At 38.0% G+C, this 27636-nt stretch overlaps 1 protein-coding gene across 6 annotated transcripts in view; it reads right to left on the minus strand.

Annotated features, from left to right (window-relative positions):
* RAPGEF2 (Rap guanine nucleotide exchange factor 2) overlaps positions 1 to 27636 on the minus strand; it is a 184704-nt gene that overhangs the window by 93282 nt on the left and 63786 nt on the right. For all 6 annotated transcript variants that reach the window (XM_083832688.1, XM_083832686.1, XM_083832689.1 and 3 more), the window contains exon 4: positions 14908 to 14991. In XM_083832688.1, the coding sequence (XP_083688814.1) occupies positions 14908 to 14991 (84 nt within the window). The remainder of the gene's footprint in view (positions 1 to 14907; positions 14992 to 27636) is intronic.

Consider the following 27636-nt stretch of genomic DNA (forward strand, 5'->3'; position numbering starts at 1 on the left):
ATTTCACTTCTGGAGTCCTTTTATATCACAGTTACTTTTATTTCCCATAAAGCTACTAGATGCATGATGTGAATACAAATCTACATTAAAAAAAAACTTAAAGACATACCAACCAATTTTATTTACAGGCATCTACAGTAAATCTCAGCATAGCAATTTTGAAAGTGGGTGATAAAAAAGCCTCTTAAAAAGGTAAATATTCTCCCCAAGCAACTACTCCCTAACTATAATATTCCCCAAAACAACTGACAAAACATGTCTAATTTGCTGCTTGACTATTCGAAAGCATGATCTCCAAATAAACTCATTATGATTAAATTTTTTATATATATATATATATATATATAGAAAGCAGGTGCCTTAATCCACAGAATTTCCATTTCAATGGAAGTTTCATTTCCATTCTCACGCCTTCTAAAATTAAGCTTACACCGACTGTGCGTGCCAGTTCCTTTCTCCATAAGTATACCTTACTATGTACGCTTTTTATATTGAAGACATACACCTCAACAAACGACTGATGTGTACACACAGTTTACAGTGTGCTGGTTAACAGAAGACAAATTTCAAGTGAAAGCTAAAGCTTTCTGTGCTTCCCAAGTTTACATTTTAATTTTTCATTAAAAAGCCTTTACAATTATGAAACTACAATTAATGCAAATATGCCAGTGACTAACAGCAAAATAAGAATAATTTAAGATCACCCTTCAAATTTATTAGGTTTACTAATTAAAAGATAAAAGGCACCTCCATTAACTGAAACATCCAAAGCTAAACATACCACATTAGTTTTCATAAGGACTTACATGTACAGACAGCCAAGAACCCGTGGGTATTTAGGGTGACTTGTTCTGCCTGCCTGTCCTTTCTACTGCTACCATGACACTGGAGAACAAAGCAGTTTTCTCCAGACCTGACCCCTCCATTCCCCAGGTCCCCAGACGGCCTCGCACGCACACCGATGCTCCTTCTGATGTTCTCGGGAAGGGCGGCAGCTACCAGGCAGGATGTATTCCCGCATCCACAGCCAGCACCGTCCCCTCACTCTGGGCCTCCACATTCCTGGTTTCACGTCAGCCTAGTTCCCAAATGGAAAGTTATTTCTTGGCACTGGAATGTAAACATGTTCATCAAAAGTGATGTAAAATCCGAAGAAAACTCCACTGACTACGAACACCAAGAGAAGGATTCTGAGCTACAAACCCTTTTTCCCTTTCTTTCTGAGACCAAAGACTGGTCAGAAGAAAAACCCAGTTTGACTACTAACAACTATTTTTGAAAAAGGACATATAAAACTTTCATTTTTTCCCCTATCATGTAAGCTTTTTTACATATACATGTATTCATTGCCTTGTATCAGCTTACAGTAATAATTAATTCATGTATGAATTACCTGTGCTAGTAAAACAACATCTAAGTTTCACAAAGAAAGCTCCACAAATTATGGTGGTCATCTATACGGTCCACTATGTCAACTTCGGCCACGATGTGCTTCAGCACATTTTTAAGTGCAAAACACTGTTATAGTTTCATGTTTTCCCTCCTGCCAGCGCCACAACCTCACCGAGACCAGCAGCTGCTCGCTGCCACCCATCAGCTGCTCTCCGGTGATGCAGACGCCAACACGGACAGGGTGGCTGAGCTGACAAATCCCAAGGTCAAAGCCCGATGTAATAACATTCGACTCACAAAGCCAAAAGGTTTGATTCGGTTCTAAATTCACACTAAATTCCTGGATGAAATATTGTAGAGCAGCATTTATTTGATGTCTAGAAGGGAAAAAAAAATGGGGACTCCATTTTCTATCTGTCACTTAGCAAGATAGTAAGGGATTCAGACAAGTTCTCCCATCTTCCCCTCCTCCCCCCCCCCCAAATTAAAACCACTACTTCTAGTTTTTATTTGTCCAGAATTTAAAAATCGGCCCCCTTTTAATAGCTTATTCAAACCTCCCTAGGTTTAGCTGGGTTTCACACATCAGCACGTTAGATGAGATGAAACCCAGACCGTTCTTCCACCCAATTCTCCCTTGCCAGGGATGAAGAGGTGGAAAAAAAGTTATGATTTAGAAGGGCATATACAGGCACAAGTCATCCCTAGGGGAGCACTTAAGTGTTCTGAAGGAAACTAAATTTGGCATGGCCAGCTTCTGACCCCTTGGAAAAGAGGCAGAGCCCTTCATGCATGCAGAGCAGCTCTGGGAGCAGCACTCTGCGGGCAGGGAAGGCAGCACTGGGCTTCCCCACAGTTACAGCTGCACACTGGAAGCCATGAAAGCACGGATTTGTCAACTGAAAGACAGATACGATCGTTATCTTATCATTTGAACTCCTGTATAATATAGGCTGACTTCTCCGATTCTCACTGCAATTAGTGCCCGTCTTTTAGAAGTAAGCAAGTATGCAAAAGTGAAGCCCCAAATTGCTCTTGTGTTAAATATTATTTTAAAGTGTGACAGTCATATGCATATCAAAATCAACAGATTCACAGATTGATAACAGATTCAGTTATTATTACATTTATGGCTCTTTTTCAGCAGGTTCAAATACCTTCTTTACAGAAATGCTTTCCAGCTGAAAGGGAAATTGAGATGTTGGCAACTGCAATGAGCTGAAAAGGCATTTGCAGACCTGTCACTGTTTTCAAATCCTGCAGACATAAGCTCACTACACACTACGGATAAGGATGATTAGACTTCTCCAGTGTCATGTGATAACTCCGATGTTTACAGTCTCAGATGCCACAGCTCCTGTATCAGGGAAGGGACTCGCTATGCCACAGCTAAGTACATGCCACTTCACAGTACCTGGGGTGCTCAGAAGAAAGGAAAAAAGCCTCAAACATCACTGCAGCTCGTTGCTCTGTCTGAGACCCAGATTACCAGCCGTCTGTGTGGTGGCAGAGGAATTGTGATATCAAGGTAAGCAACCCTGGTGCTGCAGCAGCGGGGTGTCAAGCAGGGACGAACCCAGCCAGTCCTACAGAGGGTGCCTGACAGTAGTCAGGCGGTGTGAAGTACGCCGATGTAGGACATTTAAAGCATGTTAATGCTTTAAATAATTCCCAGTGAAACTGAGTGAAGATTAATTTGAACAAGCTGAAAATTTTACTGACTTTCTTTAGTATTCTGAATATGTTTAGTCAACGTCCTTGCAGATGACAGACTTTACCTACATAATAGAGTAACAGTTATTTATTTCTTATGCACATACAACCCAGATCAGAGGTAGCATTAACCTGGTAAAGTACAGCTGACTACTGAGAGCACTTCAAAAGAAGTTCCTGAAAACCCACAGGGAATAAGTGGAAATTAGATAGATCCTGAAGGTTTGCTTCCAGGGAAAAAGCTCTTCAGTCAATCCCCAAACATACGCCTTAAGATGAATTTCATATAATTTAGTACAGATTATTATTTTTAAAAGCATGCCTAGTTTTAAAATCCTACCCAGTTATTAGATTGAGTATGGTTGTGATTTCAAATCACAAATTTTGAATTTGTTGCTTTTCACTTTAGCTTTCTATAATGCTACCTTAAAACTAAAGTTAAGCTGAAACGGTTAAAAATCCAATCTGAAATTCCCTGAAGTGCTACAAAGAATCCTACATTGTTTCACAGATTTGCTGTAGATGATGGTAGATGTTCAGGGCCTTTATAGCAGCAGGTGATCACAAATACTTCTCAGACTGCAATACCACTTAGGGTTCTTTTTATGACCCTTTCATATACACACTAACAAGAGAGGGGCATTTATGAGATTTCTCTGTGATATTCAGTATCTGTACTTGCTGTAGCAGTTCAACTTCGCAGCATCTGTAGTACAGAAAGCGAGAAGGCTGGTACCTCATCAGAGCAGTTAACAGAAAAGTTCTCCCTTTGGAAAAAAAAATCCTTATTTTATTTTTAAATTAGAAGACTCGTATTACTTTGTCTTGGAAAACATTCAAAGATCAGAGGTTTTTTTTTTTTAAACCTGATTTTTTTTAATTCTGTAATTTAAAAAAATATATATTTTAATGAATGGTTTGAACAAAGGCTGCTTTGTTTATACCTCATCTTACTTAATGACGTCTGTGTTGCCATGAAGACTGCTGTGACATCACAAGATCTATATAATAGTCTCAAAGAATGAGAAGCCATAGGAGAACATTACTTAAGAGGCAAGACCTTGTCAGAACAGTTTGGCTAATTAACATTCATGAAATTCACTAAAACAGAGAAGTATTTTTCCAGCCTCATACAATGCCTTCAGATGTTCTATACTAAAAGATTTTTTTTTCCTTACCTTGTAAAATATTTAGTAAGCCATTTAAGTCCCCTTATAGATTTCACAATTAAGGTGCTAGAAACTGTCATCTTTTTAAAAAATAAAAAATGAGCAACTTGACATGCCATTTGGCTCTTCAGTAGTAAAAATAAGACCATACATAGTGACACTTTCCACCCTCACTTATATGCCTAATTCATTCAATACAATCAATTCATTCACATGGAGAGCTAAATGCATGACCTCAATAACTAGTTTCCATAAATCTTATTAGTACAACGCAGATGCATTCAAGATATCTTTGTAATAGGTGACCTGTAACTGTAAATGAATAAACAAGCTAAAAAATAAAACAAAAGTGACAATTTTGTTGTAGTTATTTAGATTGCAATTCGAAAATAAATTATTGCTCATTTAGCACTTTATATTATGTCTAGTGTGCCTGCATTTATTTTTGGCAGCATTTGAAACTTAGCATTACCTCAGAATGAAAACTCTCAGGCATTTCAAAGTCTTCTATGGTACTAAATAACATTTTGTTAAAATCACTATTTGTAGAAGAATTATGGTAGAAGGATCATGCTAATAATCTAAATACTCTTATTGATTCCTTCCAGCTTTCTGTTGCTACAGTCCTGCAAATATCCAAGTCTTTCATCTTATCAAGTTTATTCTCCAAAGACAAATATATAGAATTATAGATCACCTATTTGAGCTCCAAATGAATCAAAGAAAAGGCTCTTACCCATACATACCCCAACAGCCACAGCCATCCTGTAACATATTCATGTTGGACTTCCATCAAGAGTTTTCTTGGATGTTTCATAAAATATACTTAGGTATATTTACCTATATATTATATCTGTGTAATAATGAAAATATATACAAGTGTATCTAAAAATCTACCTAACTAAATTCCTAACAAGTGAGTCTTGCACTTGTAAGCACAACAGGAATTCCAAGGTACCCCTTGACTTTTCCACAGAGTACACAAAATACAGTCTTCCATTCTGTAGGTGGTGCTTTTTTTTTTTTTTTTTTTACTATATAACAACCGTTCAGTAGTAATAAATTATGTCTAATTTCAGGATTTAAAAAGGACCTCTCTAGCTTGTGAGTGTTGCTGTAAAAACCTCACTGTGCTCCTGAAGACGGTCTTTTTCCCACCATAGCATACCTAGGCCAGCATCATTGCCTTCCTGCTCTCCATTACACTTAGTTCCCTCTCTCCAAGCAGTATCCAGCTCCCTCTTTGGCATTTTCCATGCTGTTTCTACACAGTTCACTTTGTCATTCCTTTTGGGCAAGCAATGACCAGACAACTTCTCAGTTCATTATACCCTTTTACCTTGCCCAGAGACCCTGATAGCACATAAAACATCAGGTCTCTTTTACCCGCAGAATGCAGCCTTCTTAAGCAACTGAATGCTTTGATATTTTGAAGGTTTGTATTTAAACTCAAAACTTTAAGTAGTAGTTATCATTAGGAAGGGATTGCAAAGTAGGTCACCTCACCAGCTGCAATAGAAGTTATGAAAAAGCAAGAGTTTTCTTCTGAAAGATCTAATTAGAAACATACACAGTAGCAAACACCCAGGTATGGCAGTCTACATTTCAACACATTTCAGAAAACAGGCATCAACCAAAGCCCACCTAAATTTTTCTACAATGAGAATGTGTCCCTGTCTTCAAGAAAAACAAATTCTCAATGGAATGAACGTTTTCTCCATTTATCCTATAGAGCATTCTAAAACGTTCCCAATAAAAAAGAAAAAAATCACAATTTCAGCATAGTTTTCAAACAGTGAATAGCCAAAATTTTAACTGCAACTTTTCAACATTTAACAAATGGGAGGTGTGAGTTGGTATTGTTCACAAAGGAAATGTATCTGTGATATCTACTATCAGATATCTTCAGGATTCTCTCCTTTCCTATGCTTTCCTCCTGCCAAAAGACTATTCCCAGTCTGTTAGCACCTCTGTTTCTTTCATTTATTTTTTTCCTTAAAATCCTTTCACTTACTGCATACATGCTTATACAGAAAAATTCTATTATCCATGTAGTCTCAGATCGTTTTTCTTCATCTTTGACTATAAAACCATACTGAACACTTAGACTGTGTTTACTCTATACAGACAGTCCAAAAATAACAAATTTGTTCACTGACAGGGGACTCACTATAAAAGCAGTTGTTTAGATTTACACTATTATATAATTTGCTTTTATGCTCCATGTTACAAATTCCTAAGTGTCTTATTATTAGCATCAATACATTTAACTTTTTAGTATTTTTACAGTTGAGGTCTCACCAAGGAAGACTGACATAACTGACATGAAAAAAAGCACAACATCAGGAAAGTCTGGTCTGATTTTTATTTTTTTTTTTAAATGCAGGAACAGTGGCAAGAAATGCCACCTTGACTTACGATTATAGTGTGCGAAGCAATGAAAAAATGGACCAGAACAAGGACTCTTGAATCTATAAGTTGTATATAATCATCAGTTAATGGTCTCTTTCCTACAGAAAGTACTTGAAGTTGTTCTGATCATTCCACTAATGCACGTGAGCATCAGCAGATGATCCGGAACCTCTCGAGTCCATCATTCAGGTCTTTTGTACGGAAAGAGACAAATCTGTGGCTCTAGGATATACACCCAGAAACTAGTAGAAAGCCAGCATTTGTCAGATCATGAGGGCTTCTGAAGTTTGCTTCTCTCATAGCACTCTTTCCACCCATGAAAACCCACTACGCCTTAACAGGAATCAGAAGTAGTCGGGCTCCCTTAAAAGTTATTCAGGTCATTTGCTTTTGTTACCTTCTCCTCTCTTTATTAGAAACTTGGAAGAAAGCCTGGTAGCACTAACCCCACTACACTGACTTTCTATTTTTATTTTCAAAGGATGCCAACGTAACAGATTAAGTCCCTTAACATTTTTTATCAGTTGTGCGAGAACAGAACTCCAGTAGCATTGAAATAATTGTTTTGACAGGAACAAGGCCAGACACCACCCAATCTCATCATTTTGGAACTGTCTCCTCTGCTATTTCCCAACACCTCAGATACCGGCAGCACACTTGGAAAGTGACCAATTTCAAGCCTCAATGAGCTCTAAATTATTCAGCAGAACAGGAGACGGGTGGGATAAAGCAAAACGTACGTAATACCAAACTCATTTAGCTGTAAAAAACATTAAGTATTCACAATTTTAAAATCTGCAAACAGGAAGGATAGTTTTAAATGACATTGCCGGTACAAGTAGCACATGCCCTGCATCGCAACGTTGCTGAAGCAGCATATGACAGGAGAATACAAGACCCAGAGAAGTTCACGGCTCAGCTAATTCAGATATGACCAGAGTTGACCGTTTAGTTGGTCTAAAGGAGGAGGCCAGACTGAGACAGCTTGACAGCCTTCCCAAATGCCCTCCCTGCTAGCTGGCCCTCAGAGAGCTGAGCTCAGGGACAGGCCCTTGGCAGCTCCAGCCCCTCCGGCACCACAGGAGGAAGACAGCAATGCCACCCATCAGCGAGCTCCGGGCTTTACTGGCACCATGATACCAGCTGGAGACAAACATCCAAGGTAGATGGCCAGCCCAGGCATTCCCAATGAAGTGTTTCTTCTTGCACCCAAGCTTTGTTATTCTCCAGGAGTTTGAGTCCCAAAGTAATTACAGTCAAATGCGCTGCGATTTAATTCTGTGTTTTCAACAGTAAACATCATCATCCAAAAGGACATACACAGACTTTTAGGTTGATGCAGATGGTACAAAACAGTTGTTCATATAAAATCCATTGTGAGTACTTCATGGTAGACATACACTCATCCATAAATAGACATCTCCACTACGACTTCCAACTTTTCTTCAATTTATGAACTCAGTCTGCCCTGGATGAACCCATGAGATCAATCTCCTCCACATCCCAATTTCAGTTGATGGACTGAAATGTTGAACCTAGTCATTCAAACCAGGCAGAAAACACAGCACTGGCTGTCAGCCCACACCAATACCTTCCCACCAGCCTTTCTGGTAAGTCACGAGCATGGCTTCAGAGCAGCATTAGCTGGATACAGAAATAACAAAGCAACAGGCAGGTTACAGGAAAATCTAGCAGCACTAACTAGCAGAAAATATAGTTTAATATAAATCAAACTAAGTCCAAATCACTCATTTTCAAGTAATTTCCTAAATAGATTCGAAAGCATAACCTGGGCTGCTATCTTTCGTTATAAAGTTCCAATGCATGCTCTTTGTGTTTTCACTGTGCTGCTGTAAAATGCTTAGCCATAAGCAAAACTCAGAAACAGGAAAAAGCTCAACAAGCTCCACACAGCCCTGTATCAACTCCCTGCATAGGTTAGACTACTGAAACAGCAGCTGCCAGAAGTACAACTCCCTCAAATCTTTTTTATTTCCTTCCTTCAAAAACCGTCTCCTGCTCAGGGCAAAATCATCTCTTTAGTTAAATTCAAAAAGTATCTTGGTTTAAGTATTTGTGTACACTGGTCACTGTCTTTCAGACAAATCACCGGTTTCATTCCAAGTTCTCATAAGTTGCAGCCAGCAGTAGCCATTATTAATAAACAACGAGTTGCAAATACGTTAGTACAAAGATATTAGTATACACATACTACCAAAGTGTTGATCTTTATTATTTGGGCAAGAGTACTTAAATATTAAAATTGTGCTCTTTGCAATTAACTTTTTCTTCCATTTGAAAGATGGTCACAAACAAAACAGAATCCTAAAAAGCCACCTTATACTTCTTGAAAGAATGACAAGAAAGTGAACTTTAAAGTTATATTCTCTACCTAAGAAAGGAGAGATGCAGACAAAAAATACCAACATTTTTAATGGTTATTTTTTCATAATAGAAAAAAGAAACATTTCCAGGTCCATGCCTGTTTAGTTGTCAAGTAAGTTTTATAAGTACTATCGCCTCCAACAGTTATATTTCCACTGACTAATAAAGCTATTTAACAAGTCATAAGGCTCATATTTGATTTTTTTAAATAAACCTATCAAATGCAATAAAGTTAAAAACATGTTTCACTACTGCCAGCCTGAAGTAGAAGAGGTAAGCAAGCATGCAACACAAACCATTCATAACGTAAAGTGATAAGCACTTCTGAAAAAATTGAATTTTGCTATTGCTTTAAACAGATTCAAGGCAAGTCCATAATTTCTTCATCAGCTCTCCAGTAGAACTTGATGCTGTATTCAATTTTCAAGTTGTTTTACTATAGGAAAGACTAGAGGGCTAAATCATCCATATTTAAATAGATATATCCTTTTTAATTTTGGAGAGAGAAAAAAACATGTTTTCTCAACTGCAAAACTTAATATTTTAATTAGAAGAAAGAGATTAAATAATTGCTCCTATGTGTGACTGGTAAAGTTGCTAAAAGCAGCACAGCTTTCCATGGCCTTATGTTAAAGGGTGAGAGGAGAACAGGGTAGCTGTGGCAGTAAGAAAGGAAAAGAAGAAGCTACAGCAACTGAAGAGTGAGGACTTGAGTCTCTGAAGGCCTCTGGGAGAGAGGCAGAAAAACCCAAGCACCAAAGCATTTCCCTAAGAAAAATCTGTCTAGCAATTCTGTGGGTGTTTTTTTTTTTTTGCTGCTAAGAGTCAGCCATGTCCTCCAGCTGTGGAGGCCATGGGGAAGCACGAGGCTAGCTTTGGGAGATCTAGGAGACACGTTTGTAGTGCAGTTCCAAACCAAAAAGATGAAGAACCGTGGTAAAATTTCCACTAGAAGCAAAGTCCTGGAACAAAAACTGCACGGGAAGTCTGAGCAGCTGAGCAAGTGTGATGAGAGCGTGGAGCTGACCTAAGGATGCTGGAGGCAATTCCAAAGGTATTTTGAGGGACTGTCACGTTACTGCCGACAGTGACCACGTGAAGACACAGGAAAGCCAGGACAACCTTCAGGGAACTGTAATTTCTGCTCATTTATTTTTTGGACTTAATACATAAACCTCATTCTACCATGTGAGATGCTTCAGGGCACGGAAGCTCAGGGAAAGTGGTGAAAGGAAAAAGTGCCAATTCGTGATAGTTTGGTGGTCGTGGTGAGAGGGGTTAGTTAAGGAATGTTTAATTTAACTAATATTTGCTTGGTATGTTTAATTTAAAAAGTGAATAAAAGTGGTATGAAAAATTATAATAGCAAAATATGCAGGGAATGTCTTCCTCACATGAAGCTGTCAAAATAAAATTCACTGTTGCAATGTACAGAAATTAAATAGGAGAACAAGATTAAGCTTTACTTTATTTAACCACAAGTATGGCAGCTTAATTGTTAAGGTCAAAATTCTTTAGAGCTCCGAATTGTATGTTTTCCCAAAATAAGGCATTAACTGAATGAAATCCAGCCCTTATGAACACAATTTGCTAGCTTGGCATTGAAATAAATACAGCTAAAGCTATATTACAATAGGCAAATAAAGCGATTTACTTGTAACTGTTTTCACAAAACAGACATTGTTTAGACATGAAAATTCCCAAAACAAATTACTCAGTTCAGGACATCATGTATTCCATCTTGAACAACTTAAAAAGAAAAAAAAAAAGCCTCTAAATTAAAGACTCGTCAAGAAGCTAGTTGCAAGTAGTTTTATAAGTCACCCAGTAAATTATATAACTTCAACAAAATTGGCAGCTGTGCTGCTCTTTTTAAACTGTTTCAACTAGCAGCTATTTGACTGCATAAAGTACATTACAAAGCTGGTTATTTTTGGAGTGCTGTATTATTCTTTGTGCTGTGAACAGGAAAGCAAAGGGATGGTCATTTCTTATGATTTTAGGCTGCTTGAATTTTTTTCTATGTATTTATTTTTAAGATACTCTTCTTCCCAGCTACAAGTTATCTGTTTGCAAGCCCTAGTCATCACCTCCCTCTCCCCAAAGAATTCTGTGCGCTATTTACACTGGACTTGGAAACGATATGGAGGAAAAAAAATAAGGTTAACTGACACAAAATGCATGAAAAATATATAAAACAGTGTTTCCAGTGTTATCTGCCAATGAGCCTTGGGATGCTATATCTGAAATTAATGCAGTTATATTAGCTAACAGAGGCCCCAGATGTAAATAAGGTGCTGAGCACGTGCAGTTCAATGCACTGAAGTACTTTAAGTTTCAGCTATAGATCTGAAGACAGCACTTCATCCTGTTCCTTACAGGCTGAAATGCCAACAGCCTTGAAGTTAAGAGCAGGATGGGATTCAGCACAGGACTGAGAAAACACCTCCGTGATTTTAGGCCGATGTATTTGCTAGGGCTATCTGAATTATCCTAACCAGGCACTACTTTCACTCTGGCTCGTACAGACACATGTTAAGAATAAAATCCAACCAAACATGGCATGTTCTCTTGATAGTCTGCTCATTGAAGATGGGGCAGGGGGCCACTTTTTATTTATTTTACATTTCATCAGCTACTGCCCACCCATCATTCAGCAAGGACTGAGCTTGACCAAACCATCAGAACGGGTCCTGCTGGTGTAGGGCTCCTGTACATCTCCAGGCTTCTGACCTCAGCGCTCCCTGAGTAAGTCATTAGCAGCAAAGCTTTTTCTTCAAAAAACAGCCTGCTATCAAGGCTTAAATGCTGCTTCTGAAGAGGCAGGAAAGGTATCTGTGGCCGGTCCTTAAAAGACAGGATTAAACGATGCCAGCACAGCCTAAGATGGGCTATGGCATGGGCGGGTTAAGGGGATACCTGCAGTCTGAACAAGCCCTTGGCACCCCCTGAGGTCCTTCCTGGGAGGGAAGGACATGGCCTGAGGAACCCAGGCAAAGGCATTTACTGCAGGAGTGCAGGGCAGGCTGCAGAGATGAGAGGATAATTCTGAAGTAGGAAAAAATTATGGGTTTTGGATGGTAACAGGTTTGGAGATAGGAGGGGCTGGGGGAGAGGGTGTACTGATTAAACTGAGATCTTGGAAAAGAAGTTTAAGGAACGAGAGCTTTCTGAGTCACTCGGATTTAGTGGAGAAGAACATGCTTTCTGCTCCTACACAGCCTCTCCTCAGCTCCATCCTCCTCTCTTACTCACAGCTGCACATGTTGCAAAATTATTTCCTAGCAGCTTTCTCAGCTGACAAAGATGAAAGAGATGAAACTGGAAAAAAACATTAAGTCTAAATAAGAATTTACAGTAAGCTTATTCAAGTGACATTGCTTTGGCCAAGCAACACAATATTTATGTCCCTTCCTATTACCTGAGGTCAATAACTCATGAGAACTTGCCGCATTTAACAGAATGTAGCAAATACATGTGTTTTTTTGTTGTTGTTGTTATTGTGGGGTTTTTGTTTTGTTTTGAAAGAGCGGAAAAACACATCAAGACTCCCAAATGACACAATAACCAAAAAGGCTCTTCAAACAGCCATTCCTGTGTATGTGTAGAAGGTCAGTTTAAGTAAGCCGTTATGCAGTAGCTGCCTGTTGCCTACTTTTGACCCTATTCTTTAGATTTCAAAATATTTCCCTACTAGTTCTTTCTCGTCAGCAGCCTTTTGAGAAGGTCTCACCCCCTTTTTACTATAGCACCATAAAATTTGACATTAGCCCCTTCTGCTGTGTACAAACCCCTTTATCTTATACACTAGCACTGCTTTAACAACTACTTCCATACTCATATTTCCTGTATCATTGCTAATGTGTCTCCTGTACCCAATCCCAATAACTGAGCAGCTTACTATTTCCTTAAGAGCAATTCACTACACACATAAGTAAAGCTGAACAACTTACTTTTCTTCTCAAGCCTTTGCTTTAAAAAACTAAAAATCATTTATGACCCACCAATATTCCAAGTCAGAAATTTAACCTGATTTAAGCCCTCTCTCACTTTCCCCAACTTTCTTCTTCACGGATAGGTCCAAGGCCCAGATACTGCAGCTTACTCATTCACAATGTAAAAAAGCTTTGTACTGAATTTAAACAAGGCCCTCATCTATCCTCTTAATAACCATAACCTCTCTGCCAAGCAAATCCTCTTACTAGAATGACTGTTTTTGCTCTCCAGTCATACTTTATCTCACATCGTTAAATTCAAGCTTCTTAATTTTCCTTTCATGGACTTGTTATGCTATCTTTGTTAATTAACAAATCATCTCTCTTGGATTTGCTTCCCAAGATACCAGCTTTGGCAGCTATTTGACTCCATCCACAATTATAAAACTCTGTAATGCCACATTCCATACTTGAAATTCACCAATATGAAATCTCTGATTTAGACTCAGACACTGTCCCAGATAACATTTCTCCATTTGTCCAGGCAAGCAATCCTTGAATGCTTTTCTTAGACAGGATCTGCACTTTTCTGTTCATTCTCCCAGGAAGAATCACAAGCTCATTGTTTATCTTATAAAATTTCACCTCTTATCGAATCTCAAAAAATGCCTGAAGCACAAGTACTGCTGCATTTCAAAGGAACAGAGGATTCCTGTGACAGACTATATGCAACCACCCTAAATTAATTCAGATATCATGTATCCCTTCTCCTGGCATCTAAAGGTAGCACTTTCTGCCAGCTTTTTTTTTTCTTTAGAGATGACATATGGGACAATTTTCTTCCATCTGCCACCAGCAGGGATCCTATAATCTGTTGTTGTGCTATTTTTTACAATAACCAATTTTGCACCTTTAGCATATACTGTGCTGTTTGATGGCATATCAAATATGCCTTTTTATCTGCAATGCCTGTCCTCTTAAATATGGAAGATATTTGCTTACACCAAAAACATACCAATCATCATCAAATGGAAGTCCCAAGACCAGTGTCCTTCTCCCATTGAAAGGCAGATTTGAATATTTAATTGTTCGTATACCAACCAATGATAGCTTTCAATTGGCTTCCCACTGTTTAAAAGCTGTAAGGAAGTTTCCAGGTGTCATTCGCTCATTCTGCCTTTCACAAATTTTACTATGTGTTATTTACTTTAAAGGAACCTTTTATACTAGTTTGAATGAATATGCATATAACCAGCATTTTAAAGTGATTCTGTTCTGCTTCCACTAAAATCCTTGTAGTTTTTCTGCATTTTTTCCATAGCTCATAATATTTTATATTTTTTACTGAAGTGATATAAATTTTGACAGTCTCAAACTTTTCTTTTTCCCCACATAAAATATCACTTTTTATTGCAAATTCATTTACACAAAGCATAACCTTAGAGAAAAGTAGCAAAAGTGGCAGTAACATGATCTAAGCATATGTTAAAACATGCACTGAAGTCTTGTGCAAAGTAAAGCCTCAGAAAAGCAACATAAATCATAGGATGCACTAGAGCTTAACATCTGATTACGCACAGGAACGGTCTACCCAGTACTTCATTCTGTTTTGGGGGTTTAGGGACAGGGTGGTTTTTTGTTGTTGTTGTTGTATTGTTTTTGTGTTTGTTTTTTACATTAGCAGTCTTTGATGATGCTTTGGGTGTTTGTACAGTGTCAAAAATGATGGGCTTTCAACTCTAGCTGCAGGCATAAAACTACTACAAGCCAGTAAAGGTAGGAAAAGCACATGTATACTTCTCCGCTTCTATTAAGCATAAAAGTTGCCTTTCAATTCTAAAAATTGTCTACATCTAACACATGAGTTTTGTTTAAATGCAGATTATTCATAGCTGACATACCTGCTCCTTGGAAGAAACATAGATTCTTTAATGAAGACTGAACCAGACAGCAAGATATACCAACAGGTACCAATATCATCAGGGCTGCAATAAAGAAGAAGACAGAGTAAGACACTTGATTTAAGCAACTGATAGCACTACCAAATTTCCAGTAGAAAGAACATCACAAAGAGCCAAAAATGCTCAAAATTCCAAAAGAAGATCCTAGTTCAATCATTTACAGAACAATGTCTTCAAACTAGTCCAATTTCTACCTGCAAACACATACATTATTAGAATGCCTCATTCCACATATTTCACTTTTTAAAATGTGTATCTATCCATTTGGTAACGGCACAAAAATCCAATGAAATATAATTGAAAGTTAACAAAAGGAAATCAAGCTACAGTAAATACATGACATTGTATTCTGTTGAATCCACTACTTTCCTCTTGCATCTTTCACTCTATAAATAAATAAGGCCTCCTCCTTTCCCAGTTCTAGAAATCTTCCCTCCTTTTCTCAAGAAATCTGCCCCTCGGCATCATCCTGCCTTTCCACACAGTAAGAGAGTTCCGGAAACATTTGCAGAGGTAAACTTACGTAAGATTTGTAGTCGACCTTATCTACTGCTACTACCAGTTACTTCCCAATTTGTGCTTCTTCGCAGCCCAAGAATAAATTGCTAATAAAAGTTTATTGTCCCTTCTCTCACCAACAAGGGACACAAATGAAGATGTTGTCATGCAGTCCCAGTTCATTCTATCGTAGATTGAGAACTTGCTACTTGAGTAATACAAATTTTTTCTTATAGGCTTAGAAACTTGGATAAGTTCAAGTAATGTTTAGTTAGGAAAACAAAGTAGTTTCTTAAGGTTACTAGAAATAGCTGCAGTAGAAATCTTGTGCCATTTCAACAGCCTGTACTCAGAATGCCTGTACTTTACTTCAGTTTTTGCCACTCCTACCTCTTCTTCCAAAGCAGCTCAGTAATGGCATGCTTGAATCCAATTAGTAACTGTGCTAGTGTTCTTAGCCGAAAACTATGTCCCCAGTGACACTCTAAGAGATGCAGATTACTTAATTAATCTGTAGCACCTTCATTTTTTAAAATTACATGTCTCAAGTCTTTAGCAACAATTAGTTCTAACTTCAAGCAAGAACAGCCCACATCCTTTAATGACGATGACAGCATAGTATTAAAACCCAACCTCAAATGTAAGTAGGCTATGTGCAGTTAGCAGCATGTTTTTTATGTGATGAAACAAGATTTTAAAAGCACCTGCATTGGCAGGGTCCTCAAAACAGGAATGCCATTTCCTTGACACTCACTGTATTGTGCTTTCTAAAGGAAAAGGTGAAGTTAGAAAGAGAAAGGGAGCTGGCCTAAAACAGCCAAAGAGCAAAACGGCGAACTCTAAAATTCAGAAAGTTACTCTATTCCCATTTTACTCTGTGCAATACAACCACGAGTTAAGGGACAAACATCAGAAAGATGGAGAATTAACAGAGGAAATTGAGGACATCGTCTATGTCCAAAAACCCTGGAACTAACAAAGAGGACGCAGCCAACATTTCTTTTTCTATCAGTCTATGACCAAGCTGGCAAAACAAGTACGGCATTTAAGGCTGTGCGGTGCAGCAGTTTGTACCATATCAATGTATTTGCTCTAAAAAGAAGCAAGCAGAGTAAATAGAAACAACAATAAATTTTAAAAGTACCTCAGACAGCGTATTACTCTTACTACTGATTTAACAACATGAATGAACTTGGGTTCAGCAAACAAGTCTTCAAAGTTTTTGTGTTTTTACTGATCTAGAAGTTTACATCAGTAGCTTCTGGCAAGTGAAGCTACACCAGTGCTCCTCTACAGACCTTGTGTATGCACATGCCCCACCTGTACTTCCCTAGAAATGCAACCATACATTCCACCCTGGGTTTGTCCACGGGAAAGCTTCAGTAAAAAGTTGCAGGGCTTTTTACTTGTTTGATACATGAGTTTATCAAACATTAAGTCTGTAAGCAGTTCTACAGGCCAGTCAAAAGTAAATTGGCAAAACACCTCCGCTGAGAACAAGTACCATAGCAAATCATAGAAGATAACAGCCTCTAATGTACCTTGTTCACAGATGACTTCACAGCTCACAGTCAAGAAGCTAATTTAAGAAGAAAAATAGGCACAAAAGCTCTCTGGAAGGCAATGTGTTTTGTTGCTGAATTTACACAAAAGCTTACTGCATAAAAAGATGCAGTACCTAGACTGAAAACACCTGCAGCTGACAAGGGCAGAAACTCATCTAGGTTAAAGAGAGGAAAGTCTTCTCCGGGGAGTGAACACTTACTATCTTCAAAATGCAGACTTCAGGAAATACTACTTTATACTGATGGACAATAGGAAATTAAGCACTCACATGTCATCACAGTTAAGACAACGAACAGTTTTGATTTAGAGAATTGAAGTGTTTCAGCCTGACTTCTTAGAAACGTGCTTCTCATGCTTGTTTCTCATACGGATCTATACTGCCCTCAAACTTGTTACTCCAGAAAAATCACCATTGCACATAGATACAGAGAGCCAGATTAATGCAGAGAAAAGCAGCACTTTAAAAGACAACATAGCTCTTAAAAGCATAAACAAACACCTCAGTAAAATCACACATCCATATGCACACTGCGTCATACCCCCCTCCCTACCCCCCCCCCCCCCCCCCAAAAAAAAAGTCCTAAACTGACACACATATAACCAGCACTGCTGCTGAACTTCAAGTCTGCTGGGTTGTTTCGTTGTTTGTTTTTTAACGGATGCCATTCTAAATACTAATAATCTGCACCAATCAGCATACTTGAAAGTTTCTAAAATAGTCATTTTCAGCAAAAGCTGCTAGACTGATTTGTTAAACTGGATTTCCCAAGTTCCTGGGAAGTAACTCTATTAGGATTTCAATGATAATTTTTCCACACATATTACAGTGCATTATATTATCACTTAAGTTGGTGAAAGTGTTTTGTGTGTTTTTTTCCTCCTTTTCCTGAAAATTATTTGACTAAGTATAAATGTGTAGTCTGACAAAAAAAGTAAACTCAGCTGGGGTCAGAGACTTTATGACCCTAAGGCAAAAAAATCTATTTGTTTATACTTTTACAGAAAGCCATTTCCAATAATTGAAACAAGAATAAAAGATGCCTTTAAACCAACAGTCAAATATTTCAAATTGTGCAAAACCTTGTAATACACAAGCTTTTCTTTTTCCTTCAAAGGCCAGTGATCGATTTAAATCCCTCTGCCAAACCATCTATTCATAAGGGGCTTTAGCTATCTTTTCTCATTGGGCATCTTTAACTCCAATGAGAATGACAGGCACTGGTTTTCACAAGCATCAGTCAATATGTTCAATATCCAAATCCATCCTTATGCTTCTTTTGAGTCTAACTTCCAGTTATTTAACAAATAGCTATAATGAGTATACATTTAACTGCAGTGGTTTAAGTTTTTCTTACTGGATTGGACAGAGCATGACTTTTCACTCAGTTAATCGTTCAACTCTTTCTTTTTTTTTTGTGCCAATTCACAGGTTTATGCATTGCACTTTCCCTGAAAGGAGCAGTTGTTGCTCCTTCTCATTCATCTGTCACAAGCACCATACTTTGTCCACTTTATATATAATCAAAAAAAGCATACGTTTACTTGACAGATGAGAGTGATGATACTATCTCCTCAAGTTTGATTTTGATTACCTGATTGGTTTTGTTTTCCTTTTGCTTTATGTGCACTTTGATAGCCACTTTTATACTCATATTTGTGAATCTCCAAGCTCTCCTAAGGTACCTGCATCATGTTATGCAAAACAAAACAATTCCACTGTGTTAAACCCTAATTATCTGAACAAACATGTACACACATCTTTAATATTGGTGCACCATAATTGTGGAAGCTTACTACAGAAGATAAATGCATTCGGGATACCTTCCTCAAAAGATACTGTGTGTTCTTATAAGCTTTCAGTGCCAGCCAACAAAACATCATAAATATCTCCAAGACAGTCTTCAAGAACAAGAACACTGATGTATTTTCATTCTCTTCATCGTTACAGTTACTAATGTCTTAATATAGTCTTGAACAAAACATTTAAGAAAACACACATGCCGAAAACACATTCTTTTCCCCAGAACACACATTTCCCTCCAAATTAAGGCACAGACAAATGCAAGACTGATCTACTCCTTTTATATGAAAATATATTTAACTCCTGTGCTCCTCAACACTTGCTGCACTTCACTTGTTTTGAATTAAACCTTAACAAAGCTATTTTGGCAGCCAGCTGTTTTGCTAGAAAGTGCTGTTACACAACCCACGTACAATCTTTTCATTTTAAGGATCCTGTGCTTTTCACTACACTATGCAAACATGAAGTGGCTTTCCATTGAGTTTCCACATTTCTGTGCTGTGCTTGACATTCGTCAACAATAACACATCCTACATTCCTCAGGACTTTTATGCCTACAAGGAACTACACAAGAAACTGCAGAGGAGCTACAGTATTGATATACAAAAGCACTTTTTCAAGCCACAGGACGACTCATGCGGATACCATTTTAGCAGATGCAGAACACTTATTTAAAGGCTCTCTCTGCAAACACATTTTACATTTTGTTTTTAAACAAAAGAATAATAATTCTAGAGAAGAAACCTAAGCCTAATTACTGAGCTTTCTTTAACTGCTAGAATACTGCCTACCAATGATAGTACACAGAGAAACTGTTTGTCTTCCTGAAGATAGCATCAAAGGGTTGGCAACAAACTATGGTTAAAAGGATTTTGTAGAAAGGACATCTCTGACTGTGTTTGCACGAGTGTGTTAACGGCACTTAGGCACTTCATCCAGCATTGCCCAAAGCAGATCTTTTCAACACTTGAGTTTTCTAAAGGTGCCAGTGCTAGCCAACACAACCACCTTTGGTGACACAGCAGCAGTCTGGCACTACAAGACTAGAAGTGCAGTGGAAGATCTACTCCAGCCTGAAAGCAAAGCCCTCCCAACCTGGACAGGCAGGACTTCCACGTAGCTTGGAGTCCCTCCCTCCCTCCCCGCTAGTGAGCGGAAACACCTGAAATCAGGACAGTTATTGGCACATACTGTACATTTCCCAGCAGGTATTCACTGATCTTCTTTTGCAGGCAAGAAATGGCTTCACTTGTTGGCCTTAAACAATGGCATACATTGCTTCAAATATGTACGACTGTGGGGATTTCTTCCTTTTGTTCTAGATTTGGTTGTATTTTTTTGGTGGTTTTTTGTTTGGTTGGTTTTTTTTGTGTGTGGTTTCTCATTTTTCCTTCCAGCTCATCTACTGTTCTGGGTATTCATCTGGATGAAACTCAGAACTGTTCAAGTTACAGCACCTACCAAATGGAGCACAGCTATCCACCTCCCCAAGTTACAGAAAACAAGATTTGTTACTAAGAAAGATGGCACAGGCAGTTTATCCTGCTCAGAATCAGAACTAAATCAACCCAAAAAGTCTAATCTTAAGAGGCAGTTGGAGAAAATTAACACACGTAGTCATTCTGTCCTAGCTATGTCAAAGCCAACAAGAACCCAATTCAACCTTGGGGATTCCCATCCAAGCTTTACAGAACCAGCAGGGCTATAGGCAGGATACCAGTCACTCTACAATTACAGTTGTGTTACCACACTAGGATTACGTTACTGCTCATGGGTCTACATCCTTTAAGAGCACTCAGCTGCAGTGCAGAGGAAAATCTGAAACTCAAGAACAAGAAATGGTCTTTAGCGGAAGACAGGATTTTTATTCCATGAAGACAACAAAAGGACTCAGGTACCCCAATTTAATGGTCCTGAAATTTGCACCTGAAAGTGGTGCAAAACAAGGCCAATGCCAAAATAGTTACTGCTATGCAGACTTTTTTTTTTCATAATCTACATTTAAATCAGCTGTATAAAACCCAAATAAAGCTACTTTAAACCTTGACTCTAATATTACAGCACTTGAGGGCAGGGGATTTCCTGGAGAATCTGTATTTAATTTTCCGGAATGAAGAAGAGCATGACTTACGTGAATTCAGGAACGAGAAAAGGAAATCCAGAGACTGGATTGTAATACCTTCCCCTTAAATTTTCCTCCCTAGCTTCCTTGACGTAGTCCTTTTTACACAGCTACAACCTGCAGCCAGACAACATACTTCTCAACTTCAAAACTGACAGGAAAAATAGCTGAAGACAGAACTTCGGAAAGTAAATTCATAGTTGTCACTCAAACCGTCCAGTCTGGAAACTTCATGTTTCCAAAACATTAAAAAAATGCACAAGTAGTAACTTGTTTCAATACACGTTCCCCACATGTACCGATTCTGAAGGGCATTATTATACAGTAGCAGAGTTCTTCCAATTTTAGGTTTTGGATTTCCTGATCAAATAAGGTAGTGAAAAAACTTCCAAAATGCTCAGAAACAATGAAGATTTAACTCAACCTACTGAAAGACCCAATAAATCCCAATCTCCATGCTGTCTCTAGTAAATCCTCCCCTATGCTACACCTAACAAGTCCTGATGCATGACTTTTCTTTAAGAAGTCTTTAGAAATAGCTATACGTTAGGGCCATTGCAATCCCTTTAATTCTCTCTCCTCCTCAAATTGGGATGTTGCACTCCAAAATCTCTGGAACAACAAATCATGCTCAGCACATGACTACTTGAGTGCATGTGGTTTCACTGGGACATGCTTTATTTCTGTCAAATGAGACTTCACTTCAGTAGCAATGTTCAGCATCTGGACTTGAAAGCATATGCTAAACAGAAGTCTTTGCTGCCTCAACCACTTTCTCATCATATTTCTCAGCTGACCCATTTAAAACAGCAAAGAAGTTAAGGAGTACACAGGACTCAATGGAAGCAAGTACGGAAACTGATTGCATGTAACTACGGCTGAGCTCTAACAACAGAAGCGTCATTCTCCCTTCAACACTGGATATTCAGTCCAGTGCTCAGCAACACCACTAAATCAAACATCAACACCCAACGAAGCTACCTTCCGGTTCAGAGGTACGATCCTGTATTTTCCAAGCTACTTCACAAAAAACATCGAGAAATTGGCAAGTACATTTTCTTGGTTGTGGAAGATCTACTTTGTTGGTTTTTTTGTGGATCATTGCATTTTCAACTACTAAACAATTCAAGATTTGTTTAAACTGTATATAGTACTGCTCTTACAGCTATAACTTTTGTAGTTATTTTGATGAAAGGAATTATATCTCAAACCAAGATGTACCTAGCAGATTACACTTTTATGAACTCATACTCAATACGAGTTGAATAAATTTCAGAGCGCAAGCACGGAGTAACTCAGAACAGACACTGTTCGTACTCCCAGGTCTCCACTTGAGGAACAAAGGAAATTTGACATGTCAGAACTGGGACCTCCTTCAGGCATTTAATGCTACACAAGAAGAAATTAGAAGGAACATTGCTCTGCAGGCTTATGTTCCATAGGATATTGTTTCAGCAGATTAATCTGTCTGTTTCTCTTTGCTCATTTGAACTATCCTCTGTATGCTGAGAGCTATACATAGTGTAGCATTTGTTTAATTGAATAACCATTGCCACAATTAGACTTTCAGCCCTGAAGTGGCTTGGTATGTTAAACATGTCTTCCAGTTAAACAGTTCTCTCAGGTAGACATCTCTTTGCCCAAAGAGCCTACCCACTAGCACTCTGTCATTGCAATACTCAGAATAATCAAAAAAATCATTTACTCATCGTCAGAATCGTCCATAATCTTACTTAGTTAGTTATGCAGATACCTAGTATCTGCAACAGCGTTTTAAATATGCTTCGTGACATTAAGAAGAATATCCCAAACACAGAAATAAAACATGTTGGATACTGAATATGTCTGCCACATAAAATTTCCATTTTTTTTTAAATATGGAACACATTCAAGCTATGTTTATTCTTACTCCATATCTTCACTCTAAATAAATGAAAGTCAAACTATATCCAGTCATAAAACTGTTAACTCAAATCAGAGCTTCTAATTTTCATTAAATGAGTGTCTTAGCATGCATATTTCAACTTATGTCTGTGGTTATCTTTTATTAATGGACATTAGATGAAAACTGGTGTCTTGTCTCCTGGTAGCAAGACTGGGAAACAAAGAATAAATGAAGCATTCAGTCCCGGAAACAATTCCTCAGTGTATATGGAAGCATATCATGAGGAGCATGGTTTTCTTCAGAGTATTTCATTTGTTTGTAATCTCTTCCATTTTAAAATAGAATATCAGTAAAAATCAAACAGAAAATTCAATCAAATCAGATTATTGAAATTTCGTTAGCAAGTACCAGTCTGTTAGACTTAGCTGATTAAATAGATGATTATTAAATACATACTGCAACTGTATATGTTTAAATATATTTAATCTAGCTGGTCTATTGTCATTGAAATCTTGGTGTCATACTCGGACAGTGAATTACTGCTCCTTGATATCAGAGAGGAGAAATTCAGTCCAAAGAAAATAGAGTCTCCTAAATCATAAGGAAAAGGATGACAGTTGTAGTAAAATAGTATGATCTTGCAACCAAAATATTCTGTGGTCATTCTAGCCAGACAACTCTGCTACTAAATTTTATTCCTTTACAATATTTCTCCAAAAATCAAGGCTGTTATTCTCAAAATTACAGCAATGATAAAAACTTGATAGCCTTTAGTAAAACATATACCATGAGGAAGCTGCAAATTAAAATCCCTTCAAAAACTTCATTTTAGTCTTAAAGTCTCAAAATCAGGTCAAACAATAACACAAATTTGGAACTGACTATGCAAAGCCAACAGACTGTAACATCGATCACTGACACTATTAAGAAGCCTTGATTCCTGTGTCTGCTTACAGAGACCTAACTGCCAAGTCCTTGAATTTATTTGTTTTAATGATATACATTGCCTAAGATATTCCCCATGGAAAACATATCCACAAGAAGATGTGTAAATTCAGGATCCTGATTTACTGCAGTGCAGAACTGGCAGTATCCCAACACTACTTGGGCAACCGCCCAACTATAAGCAGGTATAATGCACCTTTAGGAATACTTTAAGCGGTAGGGGGAAAAAAAGAAAAAAATAGACCAGCCATGCTATAGCAGTTCTTTGCATTATTAAACTACTGTATGACTTCCACAGAAATCTACGGATGCATAAGCAGAATTAATATATATTGCCTGAAGATGTCTACCTGAAAATTAGGATGCGGATACAGAGAGATTCCTCAAACAGATGTATTCTGAATTTACTGTTCATTCAAAGCATTTTAAATCATTTTCAAAATGTCTCATATTCCTAAGAGGATCAAGGAAGATATCTTTTGTAGGGATTTTCTGAAGTCAATAACATTCAGGAAAAAAAAGCAGTAACTGCAGAAATGTGACCTAAGCCTCTAAAACCAGGTACATCCTGTTCAAAATCAAAAATTCTGGTTTCATGTAAAGCATTAAGAATACAAGAGAATAAATATTACTGATCACCAAGAATATCACTAATGTAAATGTCAGCTTGATCCTTACATACTCCTCTCAGTAATTTCTGGAATGATGTAGGCTTTAAGCTTAATAATTAAAAAATATAACTGTATATATAGAGATCATATCTATACAGAATAACTTGTCTTTAAGATACCACCATTATAAACCTTCGTGAACACATTCAGAACATACAAGCACACCTCCCTAACACAAGTGTCAGAAAACAATTTCAGTGAGGCGGGCTCTGCAGAGCTGTTCTGCTTAAAGATCCTGCACCAATAGCTAACCAGCAACCTTTTAGCTCACCTTTCTTACGCTTCATTGCACAATTAAGTAAGTCTATGCATAATTGAAGAGCCACTTTGTGGGGTTTTTTGGTTGGTTGGTTTTTTGCTGCTTCTATCCTTTTGAAAGTCTTCGGGCAATATTCTAGTGTGAGAGATCCAAGAATTTGCTCAACATCACTCTTATTGTAGGACTTCAAAAATCAACTCTCAGGTTCCCATTCTTAAAGAATCCAACAGATCCATTTCTCACCTGACCGTCTCTCACAGAGCAGCTGTGTGTTAATGACATAGACCTACAGCTGCAAACAAAACTCTGTTTTAGCAGTCTGGCTAAGACACACCGGGACGCTTTACAAACTACATCCAGAATCCTTCCTCAGCTGTGTGCGCAATGCACGACCAAAGGGCAGATCTCAGCCCGTCTCCTTTCCAGAAGAGCAGCCTGCTGAGCATGTCCCCAGCAGTCTCTGCTCTGCAGCCACCTTCCCAGCTCCTGAGGGCAACCATCTAACACGATCTGCCCCAAAACTACACAAAGCTAGTGCCGTCCAGTATTCTTAAAATGTTCTTCTCCACCTAAATAAAAAGATGTCAGCATTTATATTTAAGAAAACTAAGTATTTTAGCAGCAACTAAAAATATCATTCTCCTTTATTGCCTTTCCAGATTTAAATCACCTCCGGCTTTGCTGACCGGGCCAAGCCAGTGCTGGAGACCTCCTCACAGCAAGCCCAAACCAAGGATTTAGGGGCTGGAGATTTGCTGCAGTGATGTAACTCGAAAATGATATACCTCAGAAAACTTGGCTAAGACTGGATACTGATAATACAGCAACTAGACCTGAAAATATCCAAAAAGAATTTGAAGTTAGCCTTTTCATAGCCTTCTCCGCTTCTCATACCCTTCCCCCCAGCAATGATTTTTAAACTTTATTATTATAGATTAAGACTGTGTTTATCAACTAAAATATTCTAACAACTTGCAGCCTCACCATAAGCACTGCAGTCTTGGCATGAGTGGATGTTTTTCATGTCAGTACACGATTGTTTGACAACAAGAGAATAAGGAAAGCAGCAAGAAAAAAAATATAATTGTGTAAAACCACCTACTAGCAAACTCAGCCAACCTAATCAGAAATTTAGAAACACTGAGACTGTCGTTTCTTATCTTAGTTGTGGATATTCTCTGTAGTAATAACTCAGTTTTATGCTAACATTTTCCTTCTCCCACCTCCAGCTTGTATGTACACATTCTACTTTTGTTTCACAATACAGACCACTGGGAAAAAAAAAATTAAGACAGAAGGTTGCACAACTGAGTAACATGAGAGTACACAAAACCATTGGTGTTAAATGGGAGATGCTTCCAACCACAGACCTTAACATTAAAATTCAAGATGCACAGGAGACAAATACAGTTCCTTTAATACTTGTCGTTTTCTAACTATCAACGCAATCAAAACAACTGGCATATTACTAAACTGCTACAGACTGAGAAATTTGTTACTGATACCAGCTTAAATCCAGACTAAGCATCTCACAATCTCGTCAGGAGGGACACATGGTAGGTAGAAGCTTATCCCTATCAGGCTGAAAATTTCTCTAAAAAATAAAACACTTCCCAACAACCTGGGTTGAGTTTTTGTTTGTTTGCTTGTTTTTAAAACAACATAAACAGCAGCTGAGTGAGCTCCAGGCTCAACTGCACAGAAGCCAAAGAGAAGACGAGCACAAAAACATGCTGTGCTGTGGCATGGCAATTCCAAAACACTGAGGGTGTTATCATTGAGTGACTTCGGAAAGCAGGTCATCAAAACAAATATTTTCTGCCAGTCAGATATCTGTAGTGAGGAAAACGGAGAAGCTTAAAGATATACAAGACTTCCTTACACAAAGAGTAAGCCAAAGAGCACCGAGATGCACTGATCTAGATACCAAGGAACATCTCTGCTAAGGCATTCCCACAGTCAGCCCAATCCTCCTATACCACATACGAGAAAATTTTTGCACAATATTAAAACACAGCTTTAGATAGGGCAATGACTTTGTTCCATCTAAAACAGAAGATGACAAGTTCTGTTTCAAATGGTCATGCTTTTTAATTACAGCAACAGTAAAAATCGCAGGAAGAGAACCCAGATGTGTACTGGGGATGCCTCACACAGGACTTGGGAGGCTCGAGCAAATGAGACACTTTCAAATACATACAGAAATACTGAACAGCATGGCTGAAAACCAAATCCAGCCACTGTATGACTAATGAGGGAGGAAAAAGAAAAAAAAAAAATCAAAAGCTTAGAAGTAAAATATTTATTGCCAAAGGTCCCTTTCTGCTACCATAGCAAACATTTAAATTTTGATCTGAAAAATTCTGTTCTACTCTCCAGAGGTACATGCACCATCTATCTACAAATCTCCTAAAACTTTGGTTTCCAAGAAAAATGTTAATTAGAAACTTACTTTTGGATATGACAGCTGTGACTATTACATGGTTATGAAAAAAACCATTTTTTTCTTTGAACTACCCACAAAATATGCATCAAGTGACCAAACTCAATATTTTTAAATAGTATTTTTAGGTAGATTTGAATAAATGAAGCAGGTAAAAAAAGCCAGGTATGCGTGTCAAGTAAAATCTCAATTCTGTAACTTTGCCTTGAAGGTTTTAAGCCCTTTTATCATTAACCTCCCATCAAATGAAAGTAGTGGGATGACTGGCAAATGAAGAATAACTCGAGCTGAACTGCCACTCTTAATAACCCAGTTTCCATTTAAACAGGGATATGGCCGTAGGGTTTGAGAATTTGTCACTACCATGCACACCCGCTGATAGTAAAGTAAATGCAGATAAGCCAATTTTAAACAACGTGCTCCATTTTATCCCTTTGGCCAATAAAAAAGGATCTACAGAGACACTTAGAACATTAACA

This window comes from Anser anser (assembly GCF_964211835.1).
Source record: "Anser anser genome assembly, chromosome: 4".
In the NCBI taxonomy this organism is placed as follows: domain Eukaryota; kingdom Metazoa; phylum Chordata; class Aves; order Anseriformes; family Anatidae; genus Anser; species Anser anser.